Source organism: Numenius arquata, chromosome 8 (genome assembly GCF_964106895.1).
Source record: "Numenius arquata chromosome 8, bNumArq3.hap1.1, whole genome shotgun sequence".
Lineage (NCBI taxonomy): Eukaryota > Metazoa > Chordata > Aves > Charadriiformes > Scolopacidae > Numenius > Numenius arquata.
The window spans coordinates 24,447,450-24,461,986 of record NC_133583.1 but is presented as its reverse complement, the minus strand read 5'-3'; the positions used below and the strand labels follow the sequence as shown (position 1 = coordinate 24,461,986).

The following is a 14,537-nucleotide window of genomic DNA, read 5'->3' as shown; positions in this document are numbered from 1 at the left end:
CCAGTTCAGCAGAGATACTTGGAAGGAAAAAAAAAACAAAAAAAAACGCAACAAGAGCAGAGCCATTTTCTTTTTCAGTTGCTCATGATAAAAAAGCAAGGGCTACTTCATTGCAGGTCACACAGAACTGGCAGGATGGTATGCCTGCTGTGGGGGGCCTCTGCCACAACCATGCCATGAAAGCTTTGCAAATATTGACTGGGCTGTGGCTGCTGGGTCCCAGCATCCCCCTCCGTCCCACTAGCACATCAATTAATTACAAGTGGCTCTGTCTCTGTGGCACGGAAGAGAAGTTCATCTGTGGCTATAGCCCAGCTAGAAACTAGACTCAGGTTTAGCATAGCTGGGCAAAAAAATCAGTGTATTCCCCTTTTGTGTTGTACAACAAACCCCTGTGGGACAATGACATTCTCCCAAGGCTATGTGTAAGACGCTGGACAACCCCTTCCCATCTGCCCACGCTAGGTCAGACCCCAACGACCCAAGCTCAGGCCTTTGAGCTACCTAAATGACAGTCTTTGGAGCTGGTTGGGGAGACCTGCAACTCTGCATCTAATGAAGCAAAGCCAAATTGCCATCCTCCCTGCACTGACCTGCATCGCCTGCATCGCCTTCAGCTCCTTCAGCCTCCACCGGAGCTGGGCCAGTGGCCCCTTACCCCCCATCCTCCCTGTGGCGGCCAGGGCGGCCTGGAAGAGCTTTGGGGTGTCAGCTTTCGGAGGGATGATCAGGGAGTCTCCAGGGGCTCCTTTCTCATCTTTGGGTTTATTGTTGTTTTTCAGCATTTTCCTACAGGAAGGAAAAGCAGACAGTCTGGGGACATGCTATATTAGATGGATTTTATAATGCAGAAAAATCAGACTTTAAAAGGACAGGGATTTTTTACACCTTAGGAAGGACAGAATAACAAATCTAAGTAATGCTAAAAACTAAAGTGAGTATTTTAGTAGAAATTAGTAGAAATTTAGTAGAAAGCAGCAGCCCAACACGCACTTGGCCTTCTTACGCAGCAGCTTCTGAGACTCTGGATAATGTACCAAAATCTCATTCAAGTCCTTCTTATCCAAAATGAAGAGGTTAGCGAAGCCGTGAGCTACGACGTTCGCTGTTCGGCGATTCCCCCCTCCTGCCGCCAGCAAGCTGAGAGACACACAGCAAGACGTTAATGCTGTTATTAATGGGATCAGCACAACACTTGTAATTTAAAATCTCCCTTTTCCCATTGTGTCCCCTCATCTCTCTCTTTCAGAGGACTCACAGTTTAATTTTCACTCCCAATTAAATTTTCCAAGCCCAATTTTCAAAGAATGCTGGGAAATGCTGACATGGCACGCTATATTAAAAATGATTTGCCTGTTTGAAGGTTTAAATGTTGCATTTTACACCAGTCTAGTGTCTGCCGGGCTGTAGAGGTGCAAACTCTGTCACTGTGTTATGAATTGGTACGGGACTTTACATGCCCATGAAATGGGCATATTAATGGCTGGGGGACTGTTTTATTTCTTATTCGTTTTCCCATCACTCATAGACCTCTGCTCACTGTCACTAACTCCCCAGGCAGAAAACAGCACAATGACAAAATAGCGGGAAAGCTCCAAGAAAAATGCTGTAATTTGGGTAGCAGACACTGCTCAGTGTTTGTGGCTTTCAATCGCAAAGATTAATTAGGGTGTTGCTGATCTCCCCACTTCCCACCCAGAACCCCTCAGCTCTATTTTCCTGGCTCCTCACCTTATTTCTCCAAACACGGATCCGGCTTTCAGAGTCACCAGCACAGTTTTTCCATCGGGTCCCCCCAGCACCTGCACTTGTCCCGCTTGGATAATGTACATCTCACGGCCGATTTCTCCCTGCAGTGAAGATGGGTGCTGTGGGGGGTGCCCAGAAATAGGGAGACCTTATGGATGCCCTAACCTGCATCTTGTTGGAAACCCTCATGACCATACTGCCCTCTCCAAGCTCTCAAAACGCTTTGTCCTGACAGTTCTCACTCCCAAGCACCCTCATCTAAGCATCCCAAAGTCTTCTCCAGCTCGGCAGAGAGCTCTCCTGCTCTCTGTGGCTGCAGCAGAGGATGTCAGTCTGCACAAGACCCACAGCAAGCCAGGATGTTTTCGCTCTGAATTCCCTCCCTGTGAAGTGGCTGGGTGCCACAGTGATGGGCCTGGCCTGGCTTTCCCCGCTCTGCATTGCTTCTAGTGCCCTGCACAGCCCTGCCACGACACCGGGGATGGGAAAGCACCTGAGCATCTCATTACCTTCTTACACACGTAGTCATTAGGCAGGTAGACCACTGATCTAAGCCGCTTCAACATGTCAAAGATCATCTGCCTGTCGCAGCCCTGAGCCAAAACAGAGCCAACAGGGCCATTAGTCTGTGCCAGCATAGCAGGCTCCGCCAGCCAGGAACCACCTGGCAGAGGGTACCTGGAAGAGGGCCACTTTGCTCACGATGTTGTAGTTCACGTCGATGGCAATGTCCAACCTCATCTTGTCCGGCAGCTGCACCAGCAACTCCGACTCATCTGTGAGACAAAGCAGAAAACTGGCTGTTTCCAGCACTTGGTCCAAGAGCATGTCCTTGGTGTGCCAGTGGGAAAGCAGCCTGTGTTCTGGTGGCAGAGGGCAGGAGCCAGCTCACCCAGAAGGGTCTCCCCCAGCCTCTGCCCACCCAACAGCCTGCAGGTCTAAAGCCCATGAGTGATGGAGAGCTGCCCTTTGCCCCGACGGCTCTCAGAGATGGACCAAGTGAGCCCAAGCCAGCATTTTTCTTGGCCAGGAGAGCGGGCACAGAGGTCCTGCCTGATGATTTACTGGTAGGGTGAGCTGGTGGACACTCTGGCCAGCGATTGCCAGTCACTGCCCTCTCCCCAGGGACCGGGGGTGGATGTTGGGCTCAGTGTGCTGCGAGTGATGCTGGGCCACCATGGCGCTGCAACCTGGTGGCAGCCTAAAAACTCTATAGGTGGGCAAACAAGCCCGTATAGTGACGAGTCACATAAGCCACACCCCCCCATACACTGCCCCCCTCCCATACAATGGAAAATGTAGTCCCATTTGACAGTGACCTATCTGCTCTGCAAAGCAACCACAGTAAAACATGAGGTGCAAGTGTTGACCTTCAGAGCGGTTGGATCTCACCTAGCATGCCTTGCGAATGCCACGTGTACTCATACCACGTTTTCACCCGGTTCTGAACAGTTTTGGGAATTTTGTAGAAGTTCATGTATTTAATGGTACTGTCCATGCAGCTCCGATAGTAAGTTTGCCCTGCTGTAGCCGCGCCAACCACATCTCTCATCTGAATGGGAGGAAGGGGTGGAAGAGATGTTTTAATTGCTGTCACTTATCCATCGTGGAGGTTAAGCAGTCTAGAGCACGTATGCTGAGTCCTAACAGCATCTATCAAACCCTTTTTGTCTTCTGCTGATGCTGAGAAGGTCCTTGCATGGGGAAAACAAACCTGGACTTACAAACCTGTGGACAAACCCCGCCAAAACCTTCCCTACCTGAGGCTGGGTATCCCACGCGACTCCCCCTCACCTGCCCTATCATGACGGAGAAAGCAAAGACGCCCGTGAAGTAGTTCAGCAGCTGGAAGATGATCTCAAACAGTGTCTTGGGGTCTGGCAGGCCCCCAATGGTGATGAGGGTTTTGACTGCCCAGTAGTAGCAGCGGATGTAGCTGGGAGGAAAAGAGGAGGCAGATTTGAAGGCATTTCTGGCATGAAGGCCTGTTTCACCCCTGGGAACTGAGCTCACATCCTCTGGCCATGGCACGACAGAGCCTGCTGAGAGTAACTATGGGAAAATTAAGGGGCTGCAGCCTCCCCACCACATCTGCAGGTGCTTCTGGAGACGCTACAGGAGCAGGACATAGGGTCCCCCTAGAAACTTCTGCAGAGCTCAGGTGCTCTGCCTACTCTCATTTTTTGCTTCTTTCGGCCCCACTGCTGTAAACTAGAGATGTATTTTCGGCCACATTTACGCTTTTAGAAATAATCAGGGGAAAAAAGGGTTTGTTGACAAATTGGTGGCATAAGACTCAAGAGATGTCAAATGAATTCTTGATTCACTGCTCTTGGGCACTCCCTTGGATGTTATAGTTACACCTACAGATAGATACAGATATGTATATCACACAAAATAACTAGATAGCAACAACATTAACATGGGAAACTGAGTACTGAAAGGGAAGGCAAGACCAGCACTAAGGCTGCCTAGGTGACAGTCACTTGTCTCCACGCTATGCCCTTACCCATCCCTTTTTTTTTTGCAGGAAACTCATTTATTGCATGGTGCTAAATTAGTCAAATATTACTTAGTGTTTTATTTTGCCCATGTTGTACAACTCGCAGTTGTGGGCATTCGCCACAAGGCAGCTTTCAGTTCGCGAGCCGAGTGCTCCCCCTGCGGCATCCATTACAATGAACATTTAACACGTGTGTCTTGGAAATGCCACTGCGAGGAGACCGAGTGGCCACTGTCCCTGTCTCCCACCCTGGGAATGGGGGCGCTGGGCTGGTCGGAGGAGCCTGACACATGGCACCTGGAACCCACACAGCTTCAAGCCTCCATCCTTACCTGGCAGCAGGTCAGCACCAACAGAAACAGGGCTCACACTGCCATCCTGCTCAGCCAGGGAGTATTTCCTTATTTCCCAGCACCAGGCTCCCAGTTTTTCAGCCTCTTCGACCTGCCACTGCCTTCCACCTCAGCCCAGTTACAGCCTCTGCCTCGCGGCACTGTTTATTACTGCACATCCCATCCATTCTGCCCCTGTCGTTCTCCCTGGCTCCACATCTTCTCCTGGCACCCCCAACCCTTTGCTTCAGGGGTTTTTATGAACCCAGCTGCATCCTAACACCTCCCTTCTTGCTGCCACTCATCACAGCAAGCTGTGCTACTTGAGGACCCAAGCCCTGGATTGTACCTGTTTCCTTCCCCATCGTAGACCCAGGTGGTAGAGCCCAGTCCCTCGTAGGCTGATGCCCAGTAGTAGAGGCAGGAGTTCACGTGCAAGCTGTACAGTAAATAGGCAGTAGTCCGAATCACTCTGTAAAAAAAAAACAACGGAGAGAGCAGGAGGGGAGATGATACAATGTGTGCTGGGAGAAACACATCAGATTGCATTGGCATCACAAGGAACTTCGAAATGATGAGCTGGGTGCGGACAGTGCAGGTCCTGCCAATGCAGGAACCACAGAGCACACAGGAACGTGTGTCTCTGCTGCTCCTTCCCGCAGCCCTGCAGCTCCAGAAGTGCCAGAAAAATCAGCTTATCCACTGGTGGCTCCTCTTCATCACCAGGACCCATGTCCCCGCTGGGTCGGGGAGAGGTGATCCTACCCACCCAGACTCCAGGATCCCCACATCCTGCCTGCATCAGCCAACACCCATATCAGCCGGCTTGGGAACAGGGAAAATAGATCAGAAACCCAGAACGGGCACATACCAAAGTGAACCTTCTTCCCCTGTCGCAAACAGCAACTCTACGCTCCCTCCCTCGCTCCCTCCCTCCCTTCCCCTCACCTGTAGATGTATGCCTTGCTCAGGATAGCCTCCAGGCGGTTGTTGAACTCGAAGAAGGCCATGTACTGGGAGGAGAAGGAAAGCAGCGTGCTCCAGCTTCCCGCGGCCCCCACCAGGAGAGTTATGTCCCCATAAAACCCCACTCCCCTTCCATTTCCCTCCTACAGCCCCTCCACAACGTGAACTGCCACGCAGCGATTTGGCCCCATCTGTAGGTGCCCTTTTATTCAAATGTGAGTGTGTTTTAGGATTTAAATGAAGTCTTTGACCAACAGCCCCACAAAGCCTTCAGGACAAGACTTCCCATTCATTTTACAATCCTCTTGTCACCACTAATGAGTCTGGCAAGCCGTAGCTTACCCCAGCCAGCATGGGACTCCTTCATATCCATTGCAAGTGGTGTTCTGCCTGGTTTTATAAGTACCGACTCACCTTCAGACAGCGAGGAAAGCGCAGGAGCGGGTTGACACCAACTTTGAAGTAGAAGAAATCTAGGGGAAGGAGGCACACCACATCCATCTGAAATAAATACGCACAAAGAGAGAAACCTCTGTGGGACCTGCAGGCGTGGTGGGGTGGAGCTGCAAACCACCATTCAGATTAAAGATTCAGATTAACAAATAAAATTATGTCAAACCTTAAAGCGCTGTGATCGCAGGTAGTTCTCTTTCATGGCCTTTTTATCAGTCTGGTTGGGAATAGGAGGGGGTAGAGTTGAAGATTGATCATTGCTTGCAGAAGGGAAAGTCATGGCCAACATGGTTATGCCTGGCTTTCCTTTTCTGCACCACAACAGGGAAGATGCTCCCTTTGTCCCTGGGAAGGGGAGCAGAGCAAAAGGGGCAGAAGACTACCTGGCCACATGCCATCTTTCTATCCTATCTTGGGACATGCTCTGCTCATTTTGCATCCCAGAGAAAGCACATCACAGTGCCAGCACGACAAAAGTCAGAGTTTACAGGAGAAACCTCCTTGTCTGAGCATTTGCATGAGCCATGGGAAGGCTGTACCCTTGAGGTTTTATTTTTCACAACTTATTTAATTGGATATGGAAATGAAATCAAGGGCTTTCACTTATCTCGGGCATGTGATCTACGCATTCAGATTGCAATCGCTTTTGTCATATCGCGAATGCATTCTGTGCTCCTGAAAATTAAACCCAGTTTATTATGCCACCTGCTCTCAATTAGCAGTGTATGGCTGTGCTGGGGCCAGTCCCCGTGCACGCCACTGCACTGCTGGCAGCACTGCCCCATGGACCCTCCTACCCAGAAATGGGACCACCACAGACCACACGTTTTCTAGATGGGCTGGTGTTGACTTTAGGGGAAAAATACATTTGGTGGACAAAAAGACTTATCCACTACATGGCAGGAGAGATGATTGCAGTCCTCCAAAAGTGGACACAGCTCTGATGGCCATGGCCATGGTGGGAGAGCTTGGAGAGCTTGATTCAGAGGTTGGTGACCGGTACCATCCATGTCTTTTGGGGTGATGGGCATGGGAGGTCCCTGCAACTGATCCCCAGTGGTGGGATGCGCGTGCTGCCACTCACTATTATGTCTCCCCCTTGGACAAACTGCAGCCGGGTCTGAAAGACAAGGATGTCCAGCAGATAGATGAGGTCACAGAGGTAGTCCACAGCCAGCCAGCAGTGGATGTTTGATGGTGTCTGGTACGGGAAAGCCCAGCGGACGGGGATCAACCAGCAGTTCCAGTTCCAGGCCATCACAACGAAGAACAGCCACAGAACATACATCAGGTCTGCACACAGGGAACCGCATCACGATTAGCTGGGCACATGTCCCTTGTCCTCATGAATCCACTACACAAAGGGGTTTTCATCCCCTGCCCTGCCCTGCATGCAAGGAAGAAACCTGCAGGAGGTCTCTTATCAACAGCATTTAATTGCAAGTAAGCTGGGCTCTAGATGCAAAGTGAATACCACCGGTTGCAGAGCACAGTGCTTTTTATCAGAAACCCTCTTCTAACTTTGCTGGTTCATCTAGGTTTGCTTTTGCTTGGCTCCCACAATACCAAATTTCTTGCTTGGCTATTTTCCCCTTGAGGCTGTGCTGAGCCAGGGGCTGGCTGCCTGAGCCTGTGGGCTTTGAAAAGGCTGGGAAACAGCAAAGACTAAGGAAGGAGCTAGGTTCCTATGGGTTGTCCCCAGGACAGGGGTTATTTAATTTGTGATTTTTATTTTTATTTGGAGTTTTCACACCACAGGGACAGCATTTGCCCACTAAAAGCCTGAAAAGCAGAATGTGGCTGCCCCTTCCCTGAGTCCTCGTGCTCCTGATACCCACAGCCATCGGGAAGTATTTCGGAAATCCTGTGCCTTGCAGGGGAATTTAAAACTCTGGGGTTTAGTAGGCAGGTGTAAGATAAATTGCTCCTTGCTTAATTGTCCTCCCTTTTCCACAAGGTCTCATCTTTTACACCTCCTCCCTTCCTCACCCCCTCTCCCCCCTCCCAGCTTGCCCCAAGCCTGGGTGCATGGCTGCGCTCCATCACTCACTGGTGAGTGGGTCGATGCTGCTGGGGAACCGGTAGTTTTTCAGACGGTCCAGCCAGGGCCGGTACTTGAACACACAGCACAGCATCTCACAGTAGTGCTCGTCCCCTGCCAGCCTGTCCCCCTCCGGCTCCTCTCCTGGGGGAGGCACAGGTGCTGCTGCGGGTGCCGGCCTAGCAGGGGCTGGGAGAGACCACACAGTTATTTCAAAAGGGCTGAAGATCTTCTTACTGCAATTTGTTTTAAGGTCTTTAAATTATTAATAAAGCAGCTGTCTCCCTGAAAACATGGCGTGTGTGTGTACCTGTCAGTTAAACACTCCCAGCCCCGCTCAAACTCACATGCCGTAGGGCTCTCGTCATCTGAGGTGACATCAGGGTCAGTCAGCTTCTCCTTTACCTTCTCAGTCCTCTCTTTGAAGAGCTTCACAAGCTCCTGGAGCCGGTTGTTGATGATGGCACTGCTCAGGCTCGTGGCTGAACCGATGCGCTCGGGCAGGCTGCAAGGAGACCATCAGGCTTTTCATGCAGGTAGGCAAGCCCAAGTGCAGGTTCATGACCCTTTTTTTAACTTACAGGATCCTGAATTAGGATTTACCCATATTTATTTGGCTATTGCGTAATCAGAACAACACAAATTAAGGTGGTTTCAGTAAAATACCATCAAGCAGCACCAGCCTCAGCCTCATCCTTGCCCTGAGGCGTGAGATGCCCTCAGAGGGACTTGGGAAACACCAAGATCCCAGGCTAGATTTTATGTGCTCAAGAAAAGAAGATTTTAGAAGAACTATGGGGTGGAAATGTGCACCAAGCCCCTGAATTTATGAACTATCGCATCTCTTTTCAGCCTCTTTATTAAAACTAGGTTGGATTCAGACCAGGATGCTTTACCCAGCATGACTGAGAGCAGCACTAGAAGGGAGGACAGAAACAAGCAAGACTTTGCTTCCCAGGGAGGGCAGGTCCCTCCGAGGCTGTCTCCTGAGGCTACAGGGAAGCCAGGACCAGAGGTGCGTGATGCACAGCTTCTGCTGGCTTCCTACATGGAACAAAAAGTTAATTTCCCTGCAATCAGTTAAAAAAAGGTGTCCCCATAGTCCTATAGCATATGTAGATCAAAGGTGCATCTTCTCTGTGGTTAAACCTACTCTTAAGGAGAATATTTCTGCCTGGTTACAGGAAAAACAAGAGAGCAGTTTCTGCTCCAGGAAACATCATGATTGTTATTTTTGGAGGAGGGGTGAGTTACTTGTTACACAGCGCTAGACCTACTGCGTGCATGGCTCCCTCTCCCTTTGGTATCCGAGCACTTCTAGGATCTTTGCTGTTTCCACCCAAGCCCTGGAATCCGAACCCCTGGGAGCTCAGCTGATCTGGAGCCCCTCGGTCGCACCACGCACCTTTCCTTCTGCTGCTCATCCCAGCCCAGTAGTGCTCGGGTGGGGGACTGGCTCACCAGTCCCTCGTCCAGACCATCCTCTGGGGCCGGCAGCTTTCTCCTGTGGGCACAAACACAGCAACCAGGCTTGACTTGTCCTCCATCCTCAGCCAGCTCCTCTTTCTCCTCCTCCTCCCAGGTCTCATCTGTTTTCACTTCCCCTTCTCCTACCACGGTCAGTTTTCCCCTAATTTTTAGTGTTGTCTGAAGTCAATGGGAGCAAACTACCCTGCTGTGTTGCTGATAAAGCCCTATTTCTTCCTGGGCACCACCGAGCCATGGGCTTCATGCCTGTGCAGCTACCCAGCCCATTTTGCAACCCTTTTGGGCACCTGGCAAGATGCACAGAGGGTTGGCCCAGCTCTGTGCTCGTCCCCGGTGCCACACCATCACACCACCATGCTTCGAGAGACAGGCAAAAAAATGCAATACCAGTAAGGTGGCATAAGAAAGTGAGGTCTGGAAAAATGGGAAGGTACTGGGGACACCACCTGGCTCTGAGCTGGCTCCATCGCACCTTAAATCACTGAATCAAAGAGTGAATGGCAGAGCAGGGGGTACATAACACGGACCCTCCAGTGGCTGCTGGTACCTGGAAAGCCAAGTGCAAAGTGCAACAGTTGAGAATAGCTCCAGGTTCAAGAGGAGCACTATAAGGGCTGTCCTTGCAATGCTGAGCCAGTGGCAGCTGATGTCTTCCTAGAATCATAGAATTTTCATGGTTGGAAGGGACTTTTGAGATCAGCGAGTCCAACCACAAAAAAACCCACACACAAACAGACACAAACCAACAATCTCAGGCACTAGAGCATGCCCTGAAGTGCCATGTCTACACGTTTCTTAAATACCTCCAGGGATGGCGACTCCACCACCTCCCTGGGCAGGCTGTTCCAGTGCCTGACCACCCTCTCAGCAAAGTCATTCTTCCTAATACCTAATCTAAACCTCCCCTGCCACAACTTCAGACCATTTCCTCTGGTCCTGTCTTTATTCCCTTGGGAGAAGAGGCCAACACCCACCTCTCTACACCCTCCTTTCAGGGAGTTGTAGAGAGCAATAAGGTCTCCCCTCAGCCTCCTCTTCTCCAAACTAAACATGCCCACTTCCCTCAGCCTCTCCTCGTATGACTTGTTCTCCAGACCCCTCACCAGCCTGGTGGCTCTCCTCTGGACACGCTCCAGCAGCTCAATGTCCTTCCTGTAGTGAGGGGCCCAGAACTGAACACAGCGCTCAAGGTGAGGCCTCACCAGTGCCCAGTACAGAGGCACCATCACTGCCCTACTCCCGCTGGCCATGCTGTTCCTGATACAGGCCAGGATGCCGTTGGCCTTCTTGGCCACCTGGGCACACTGCTGGCTCATGTTAAGCCGGCTGTCCACCAACACCCCCAGGTCCTTTTCTCCTGGATCTTTCCAGCCACTCTGCCTGTATCGCTGCCTGGGGTTGTTGTGACCATAATGCAGGACCCGGCACTTGGCCTTATTAAACCTCATCCCATTGGTCTTGGCCCATTGATCCAACCTGTCCAGGTCCCTCTGTAGAGCCTTCTGACCTTCAAGCAGTTCAACACTCCCACTTAGTTTGGTGTCATCTGCAAACTTGCTGAGGGTGCACTCAATCCCCTTATCCAGATCTTCAATAAAGATATTAAACAAGACTGGCCCCAAAACTGAGCCCTGAGGGACACCACTGGTGACCAGCCGCCAACTGGATTTCACCCCATTAATCACAACTCTCTGGGCACAGCCATCCAGCCAGTTTTTTACCCAGTGAAGAGTACACTTGTCTATGCCATGATTCGCCAGCTTCTCCAGGAGAACGCTGTGGGGGACGGTGTCAGAGGCCTTACCAAAGTCCAGGTAGACAACGTCCACAGCCTTCCCTGCATCAAGAAGGCGGGTCACATGGTCATAGAAAGAGATCAAGTTGGTTAAGCAGGACCTCCCTTTCATAAACCCATGCTGGCTGGCCCTGATCCCTTGGCTGCCCTGCATTTGCCATGAGAGCTCACTCAAGATGATCCTCTCCGTGATCTTTCCTGGTACCGAGGTCAGGCTGACAGGCCTGTAGTTCCCCGGATCCTCCTTCTGGCCCTTCTTGTAGATGGGCGTCACACTGGCCACCCTCCAGTCATCTGGTACCTCTCCTGTTGGCCAGGATTGTTGATAGATAATGGAGAGAGGCTTGGTGAGCTCTCCCGCCAGCTCCCTGAGTACCCGTGGGTGAATTCCATCCGGCCCCATAGACTTATGCGTGTCCAGGTGCATAAGCAAATCATTAACTTCCTCCTGGACTATGGGGGGGTTGTTCTGCTCCCCATCCTTATCTTCCAGCCCAGGAGGCTGAACACCCTGGGGGTAGCTGGTCCAACTATTGAAGACAGAGGCAAAGAAGGCATTAAGTATCTCAGCCTTCTCCTCGTCCTTGGTCACAATGTTTCCCCCCTCATCCAGGAAGGGATGGACATTCTCCATCTCTCCCTGATTCTCTTTTTGTTGATGTATTTATAAAAACTTTTTTTGTTGTCCCTTATATTAATGGCCAGGTTGAGTTCCAGCTGGGCTTTTGCCTTCCTAATTTTTTCTCTGTATAACTTAACAAGATCTCTGTACTCCTCCTGAGTTGCCTGTCCCTTCATCCAAAGGTGGTAAACCCTCCTTTTTTCCCTAAGTCCCATCCAGAGCTCTTTGTTCAACAGGCCGGCCATTCTCCCCACCCTTTAATTTTGCACCTCATGGGGACAGCCGGCTCCTGGGACTTTAGGATTTCCTTCTTGAAGAGCATACAGCCTTCCCGGACCCCTTTGCCCTGCAGGATTATCTCCCAAGGGACTCTCTCAGTCAGTGTTCTGAACAGCCTAAAGTCCACCATCTGGAAGTCCAAGGTGGAGGTTTTGCTAACCCCCCTCCTTACATCACTAAGAATTGAAAACTTGACCATTTGATGATTGCTAAGCCCAAAACTGCCTCCGACCTCCACATCTCCCACTCATCCTTCTTTTTTTGTGAAACGTAGGTCTAGCGAGGTGCCTCCCCTGGTAGGCTCTCCTACCAGTTGTGTCAGGAAGTTATCTTCCATACACTCAAGGAACCTCCTAGCCTTGCCTGCTCTCTGCTGTGTTATATTTCCAGCAGATATCCGGTAGGCTGAAGTCCCCAACCAGAACAAGGGCTGGCGATTGCAAGACTTCAGCCAGCCACTTATAGAATACTTTGTCAACCTGCTCATCTTGGTTGGGTGGTCTATAGCAGACTCCCAACACAAAATCCCCCTTGTTAGCCTTCCCCTTCATCCTTCCCAATAAACACTCAACTTCATCATCCCTGGAATCTAGCTCTATACAGTCAAAACATTCCCTAATGTACAGCCACACCCCCCCCTCTCCTTCCTTGCCTATTCCTTCTGAGGAGCTTATAGCCATTCATTGCAGCATTCCAGTCATGACCATCATCCCACCACGTTTCCGTGATGACGACTACATCATAGCTGTCCCGCTGCACAATGGCTTCCAGCTCATCTTGTTTGTTGCCCATGCTATGTACATTAGCGTAGATGCACTTGAGCTGGGCTCCCAATTTCACCCCCATCCTTGGCCCTTTACCCCCAGGCTCGTTACCAGTGGGCCTGGTTTTATCCCCTTCCCCCTCCACCTCTAGTTTAAAGCTCTGTCCATGAGCTTTGTTAACGCCTGGCCTAGTACCCTTTTCTCCTTTCGGGATAGGGTTTTCCCATTGTTCGCAAGCAGAAGTTTCTAAACGTCTATCCCTTTTCTCAAACGAAATGACAGAGTGAGAGTCCTCACTAACCCAGCATCCTTCAAGCCTTGGCATGCTTCCCTTGGGTTTAATCCTGACAGGCCCAGTTAGCTCCCTTTCCCCTCTCATATCTAGTTTAAAGCCCTGTCAATGAACCCTGCTAACTCCTGTCCCAAAATTCTTTTCCCCCTCTGGGACAGGTGCATCCCATCTGCCCCCAGCAGGCCAGGTGTCTCGTATAGCTGCCTCTGTGCTCAAAAAAACCCAAAACCCTGCCAATAACACCAGTCCCAGACCCACGAGTTGACCTGTTGCCTCTTCCTATTAATTTCCTCATTCATGGTTGCCACTGAAGGAATAGAGGAGAACACAACTTGCGTTCCTGATCCCTTAAGCAGCCGTCCCAAGGCCCTAAAATCTCTTTTAATTGATTTTGGCCTCCTTCTACCCACTTCATCACTACCCACCTGAAATACTAACAGAGGGTAATAATTAGAGGGGTTTACTAGGGTGGGAAGTTTGTCCAGCACATCCCTAACCCGTGCCCCAGGGAGGCAGCAGACTTCCCTGTGGTCGCGGTTTTTTCTATATTTTCATATAGAAAATATGACCTAACACAGCTGATGGCTCCCTTTGGCAAAGGGGTTTTCTGGGATTCCTTCCTTACATATAGGCAAGCAATGTGACAGAAAAAGATCTGCATATGACGATATCAATCACGGCAAAATCTGGTTTGCAAACTTGCACTGAAGTCCAGAGTAAAAACTGTGTTGATGGACTCTGGGGTCCAAAGATGCCCAAGATGTGCTGGGATGCATGATGTAGGTGTTAATCTGAATTGTTGTCCATTTTCTACATCACCTGAAGGGATAAGAGAAAGCCCATCACCTTGACCCTGATTCAAAATGAGAGCTGCTGTGCCTGCTGCTGGGACTGGAAAACATGGACATTTCTGTCTCAGAAAAATAGCCTGTCCTGTTCATTAACTTGAGAGAGAAAACATGTCCTGAGCAGCAACTGCCAAAGGTGTTTTCCCAGACTGATCCCAAGTGCCGTGCAGCTGAGGATGAGCCTCAAGTGCTCTCCAGCGATAAGCTTGTTGCCACAGGACAATTTTCATCACTGGGCTAATAGAAAAAGGCAGTGAGATTCAACAGGCTTTAAATAACTGGCCTCTTAATGCTGTTAATATTTACACTGCAGGTATTTCGTATGACTTCTTAGGTTGTGCTTTCCCAGTTTAAAAAGCTGTTCAACAGACTGGATTATGGACATTTTTGTGATTTTAGTTTCAA

At 50.4% G+C, this 14,537-nt stretch overlaps 1 protein-coding gene across 1 annotated transcript in view; it reads right to left on the bottom strand.

The window, feature by feature from the left end:
- CNGB1 (cyclic nucleotide gated channel subunit beta 1) overlaps positions 1-14,537 on the bottom strand; it is a 29,690-nt gene that overhangs the window by 979 nt on the left and 14,174 nt on the right. Inside the window, exons 17-31 of the mRNA XM_074151731.1 lie at positions 9,450-9,548; positions 8,392-8,549; positions 8,054-8,233; positions 7,088-7,296; positions 6,170-6,220; positions 5,965-6,051; positions 5,533-5,597; positions 4,934-5,056; positions 3,544-3,685; positions 3,142-3,301; positions 2,428-2,525; positions 2,259-2,342; positions 1,732-1,850; positions 994-1,140; positions 594-789 (exon numbers count right to left, since the gene is read on the bottom strand). Of these exons, the coding sequence (XP_074007832.1) occupies positions 594-789; positions 994-1,140; positions 1,732-1,850; positions 2,259-2,342; positions 2,428-2,525; positions 3,142-3,301; positions 3,544-3,685; positions 4,934-5,056; positions 5,533-5,597; positions 5,965-6,051; positions 6,170-6,220; positions 7,088-7,296; positions 8,054-8,233; positions 8,392-8,549; positions 9,450-9,548 (1,918 nt within the window). The remainder of the gene's footprint in view (positions 1-593; positions 790-993; positions 1,141-1,731; positions 1,851-2,258; positions 2,343-2,427; positions 2,526-3,141; positions 3,302-3,543; positions 3,686-4,933; positions 5,057-5,532; positions 5,598-5,964; positions 6,052-6,169; positions 6,221-7,087; positions 7,297-8,053; positions 8,234-8,391; positions 8,550-9,449; positions 9,549-14,537) is intronic.